Source organism: Meleagris gallopavo, chromosome 5 (assembly GCF_000146605.3).
Source record: "Meleagris gallopavo isolate NT-WF06-2002-E0010 breed Aviagen turkey brand Nicholas breeding stock chromosome 5, Turkey_5.1, whole genome shotgun sequence".
In the NCBI taxonomy this organism is placed as follows: domain Eukaryota; kingdom Metazoa; phylum Chordata; class Aves; order Galliformes; family Phasianidae; genus Meleagris; species Meleagris gallopavo.
The window spans coordinates 51,195,645-51,200,904 of NC_015015.2; the positions used below are offsets into that span (position 1 = coordinate 51,195,645).

Consider the following 5,260-nt stretch of genomic DNA (forward strand, 5'->3'; position numbering starts at 1 on the left):
TTACAGGATGGAGTAAGAGGGTGAGACCCTAGAAATTATCAGTGATCTAAAACACAGAGATGAGATGTGAGTTTAGAGTCCTTTCTTACTGATGGGCTCTTGAGAACAGCAACTAACATCAGTTACCAGGACATCAGCATTAGCCTAATTTGGGATAACAGATTTGCTTTTGTTATTCACATTCCTTTCACTTGAGAACTGCCTGTCAGGAGGCCTCACTGCATCCCTGGTGCAAACAGAATGCAAGAAGCGCCCTCTCCTGTGCAAAGCTTAATTGTGCAGGGAATGAGAAGGAACTCAGCGGGATGTAAAGCACCGCAAAAGAGAATAAAAGAGATGGAGAGGTCAGGCATGTATGATACCTTCATCTCTAGACACAGCTTGCAGAAGCTGTGCTGGGAGATGCTGCTGCCCATACGCTTCCTCTGCACACCAAAGAGGTTCCAAATGTGACTGCATTTCTCTGATACAATCCCCCCACCCTTATTTGTTCCATGAAAATAAGATAGACAGGCAACTTTGCCTTATTTTTCTCTATAGAGGACATTTCCTAAAAGACCTGTCCCACAGCATGACCTGTAGGAAGGCAATTCGGTCTTGATGTGAAAATATAAGATTGCGAACAGCCTAAGATAGGTTTTGTCACTCCCAACCGAACAGAACTTTGACACTGAGTTGTAAGTGATAGCAGGGACTGAATGGGAGCAGCTGCAGGGCCACCAGCTGCAGATGAAACTTTGTCACGCTTAGAGTCTGCCTTTATTCATATCCATGTTTGCCTGTTTTACAGAGGAAGAATAATTATACTTGTGAAGCAAAATTTAATACTGAGCATACTGAATATTTCTTAGAGAGTAATGGAGAATTCTAAGTGAGTTATTGCCAGCAAAGATGTTATGCAGCATTTGTAGAATTGATGAATAAACAAAAAGATATATTATCTGCAAAAACTATTTTGTCCAACTCTATTTGATATCCAGAAATTATTCATTTTATGCTTCACATCCATGCTTAAAACAATCAGCAATCCACTTATATCCCAAGTACACTAGGAATGTCTGAGAGACATAGAATTAAAATCATCTTTTATTATCTTGGATGACAGCAATAAGAGGTGAGGGAAATGCATGGAGCTGTGTCAGGGGAGGGTCAGCTGGGGGTTAGGGAAAGGCTGTGCCCCAGAGGGCAGTGGGGGGAACAGGCTGCACAGGGCAGCGGGCACAGCCCTGAGTGCTGGAGCTCAGGGAGTGCTGAGACACCCAACCCTAATCCACACAATCAGTTGACCTCTCAGATCTGTTCTGTCCTAAGTAATGTTCTTTGTTAGGTCTCCATCAAGTATCTCAGCATCCTTCCTTTCCTTTATGATATACCGTGTAACAAAACAGCGAGCTCGTATGTTTCAATTTATGGCGTGGGAGCACTCAGTGTATCTGATGGGCCGCTCTGACAATGTGGAAATAGCATTCCTTGGTGTCTTCACCTGGCCCCTGAAATCCCTTCAGTATTCTGTCACAGGATAAGTTAGATTGGAAAGGATCTCTGGGGATTGTGTAGGTCATCTTCAAAGTCAGATCAGGTTGCAGAAGGGTTTATTTCAGAGTGTATCAGAACAACGATTCTCCAACAACTTACATTAAGAGAAGATGCACAATGATACAGTAATTTGGAAAGGCAAGTGAATTAGACAAGGCAAAAAGATTACTGATGTTGTGTCAGATCCTGCTAATCCCTGTCCCCTGCATCGATGGCACCGGACTCCAATATTGTTTGATTTAAATACACTTGCTTTTTCTCACACAAAAAGTATCAGATTTCGAAAGTCATCAGGTTGAATATCCCATTTGCAACCATTTCAATCAGCTCAGAAGTCAGAAGTCTGTCTCTTTGGTTTCTTCCAAATTCACTGCCATTGTTCACCGAAGTTTTACGTGTAGGCTATGAAAATCCTGAGGCTGAGGCAGTTTGCATATGTGTCTTCAGATATTAATCAGCAACCCCCTGACTGACTGGGGCTGTTCTGAGCAACGCCTGCTACTGATTTTCTTAGTAATGGGAAGTTTGATTTTCAGCAAAGTTACAGATATTCAGTACTCTCCTTTTTCCCTCAGAGTGTTTGAGCTCAGAGATGCACGTGAAAATAGAAAATTACAATTTGTTAATTAAGATCACAACACAATTTCACATTTTTCCAAGAAACAATCTTCTATTACATTCAGAATTGTGCGAACTCCCTTTGAAAAGACATTTCATAGGAAGATGTCAGAGGACTCATTAAATAATACAAAAATTAAATATGTCATAAATACAATAGCTCGAGGAAATGCCGTTAGGGCACAATACTTCTTCCCCAAAGTGTGTAAGAATGAGGTATAACATGCAGAAATATCTAGCACAAATTTTAAAATATTAACAAATACTTAAAGTAGCCTTGACTAATGTTAGTTCAATTCAGAAATGTGGATATTAGTGCCAATTTTAGACTATTACTGAAATACAACATTGCAGATAAAGCAGAATGGCACTACGGAACACTTTAGAAACTTGTACTGAAATAAACATGCAATTGGTTCAGTACTTTTGTGATGTTTTATTTTGTTCGCATAAAAATATGAGAAGGTTTTTAGATAAGTCTTGCCAGGTGGTATAGTTAGATGCTTCTTATTTTGTGATTTCTAGTTTGAAGGTACAGGATACTGCCATCAGTAGTTTATACACAACAAAAATGGAGGCAGAAACAACGAAATCTGCCCAGCACAGTCTCAGTGTGCACCACCAGTGTGTCTCATCCATGAGGAGAAGGGACTGTGTTCTCCATGCTGCCATCCTTCCTTGCCAGAAAGGCTTCCTTGGCAGAAAGGCTATACTCTTATATAGATCCTGCACACTAAAATCCAGATTGATACAGAGAGGGAAGCATTATCCTAGTCAGAAATGAAACACAAGTTCAACAAGTATTTGGAGATGGCATACAAACCGTCCCTGATTCCACCTGAAAATGTCTGCATTTTCTAAACATTTCAGCGCATTCCAGAGTTAACAACAACAAAACAAAGAAAATCTACCAACTGTAAAATATCAAGCAGTAGAAGGGTACATTTTTAAGCATTTCAAGACTGTTTGGTACTGTTTCCTGACAAATACTGTAGAAGTATTGTTTGTACACGTTACCAGGACACTGCTTTGCCCTTTACTCAATACGTGCAAGGTAGATTAAACAGCGTACTGAAGCATTAGGAACATTTTCAAGGCTCATGAAAGACTTCCTCATTTTTTATATTTTCCATTGGTTAACCACAAACTTTAACAACAGGATACATGCATGAGAATCTGAACATGTACCTCCTGAAGAGCTAGTGATTTCAACCAGAAGAATGGGCCTCACATTGTTCTCCCAGGTTAGGTGTTTCTTTTTGCTTAGCTCAGAAGAAGAAACAGATTCTCAGTTTGTAAGAGTCCAAAAAATAAGCTTTTAAGACTTCAGTTTGAGTCAAAGTTGGTTTCACAGTTCATTCTACACGTTCTTCACAAAGCAAGGTTTTCACTGATGGTACTGATGGGCAAGCCTCATAGAAGGAGAGAAACAGAAATAAGAAGTGACATTCTCATAATGTTTTCAAGGAGTTGCTGGCTCATGTACTGCAGAAAAAAAAAACAACCTACAACTCTTCCTTTGGACATCAGCATGTAAATGTGCCGCACTGTGCAGTCTGCAACTCACACTGAGAACTTCTTTGCTGTCAGCAGCCAGCTGCAGCCGCAAACTGCTAGCTACCACCTTCTGGGTCTTTGCTATTATGATTGCATATGGTCTCCTGCACGTGTGATGAACTTAATATCTCTTTGTTTTCTTCCCCTAATACTCCTTCGTGTGATTCTTTCTGCATTTTCAATTTGCCACTGTCAGTCTTATGATTAATGGATGAGTTGAGCCTGGATGAGTTTGATTTCCACCTTCTCAGGCTTCTGTAGAAATCTTTCCTGACATTTTCACTAGTCAGCACATAGATGATTGGATCAGCAATGCCATTTGCAGTTGATAAACACAGAAACACTGTAAAAACGGAATATATACTTTTTTCAAATGGACACGAGCAATCCTGATGAAACATAAAGTATATGGCTCTTATTAGGAGTACCACATGGTAGGGAGCAAAGCACATCAGGAAAATGACAATGATGGCAATTGCCAGATACTTCACTTTGGCTTTCTGGTGACAAGTCACGCTGTCACTTGTTTTTGTTCTTTGGAAAATTTTGTAGTTGGTAAAAATGAGAATTGTGAAAGGTATGACAAATCCAAATAGGAATCTGGCAAAGCTGAAAGAAGCCAGTGTTTTGTCAAGGGGTAAGGTCTCAAAGCAGTTCTTGTTATGTATACTATTCATGCTAAATACTGGACTGTGGATTACTGCAACCACAGCAACAAGAAAACATACTATTATGATTGCCTTTTTGCGTCCTCTTCTCCCTCTTGATTCCAGAGCATACACCAGTGCCACATAACGATCCAGAGAAATACAGCATAAAAGCAGAATGCTGATGTATATGTTGCAGAAAAATACGAATCCTGTTAATTTGCAAACCTGTTCACCCATAGTCCACTGGTGATCGTGTTGCACGTAGATAATCCAGAGAGGCAAGGTACTTAAATACATCAGATCACACAATGACAAACTGAAAATGTAGATGGCAATTGCATTATTCCTTCGGATTTGTACAAGTGCGAGGAAGGAAGTTAAACAATTTGCTGGAAGACCAATGGCAAAAACAATGCTGTAAACAGCAATTAGAAGTGTCTTGCTGTCTTTGTAGGGAATGTCCAGGCAAATAGTGAAGTTATCCTTTCCAACTGTGGCACAGGCTGCACGATCCGCCATGATTATTTTTTTTTCCCAGCTGGTGCTTTCTGTGAATCAGAAGACAAGATGGAAAGTTAGTATTTGCATCAATTCAAAGTGTGTCAGCAAAGGCTGCAGTCCCACAGATGCAAGGACATGGCGGGGTGCTTGTCTTAATCCACTTAAGACAGGGGAGTTTTCCAAGACCTGCTGGTGTCCTCCCCAGGGAGCCAGGTTGCAGTTAGTTCCAGGAAAAAGGATCTTTATTCACAAGGAATTTATTGACTATACCATGCCTATCCACTAAGATGAGGTAGTGGGGACAGACCCTAAACCAGGCCGCCTAATAAATTGGACAGAGCTGCTGATCAGTTACTAAAATCACTTTGCAGAGGAAATTAAGGGCATTAATCTTTTTT

General features: G+C 40.4%; 1 protein-coding gene across 1 annotated transcript in view; it reads right to left on the reverse strand.

The window, feature by feature from the left end:
• Positions 1-756: 756 nt before the first annotated feature.
• GPR132 (G protein-coupled receptor 132) overlaps positions 757-5,260 on the reverse strand; it is a 16,338-nt gene continuing 11,834 nt past the window's right edge. The window contains exon 2 of the mRNA XM_019615931.2: positions 757-4,909. Coding sequence (XP_019471476.1) covers positions 3,768-4,880 — 1,113 coding nt within the window. The 5' untranslated portion in view covers positions 4,881-4,909 and the 3' untranslated portion in view covers positions 757-3,767. The remainder of the gene's footprint in view (positions 4,910-5,260) is intronic.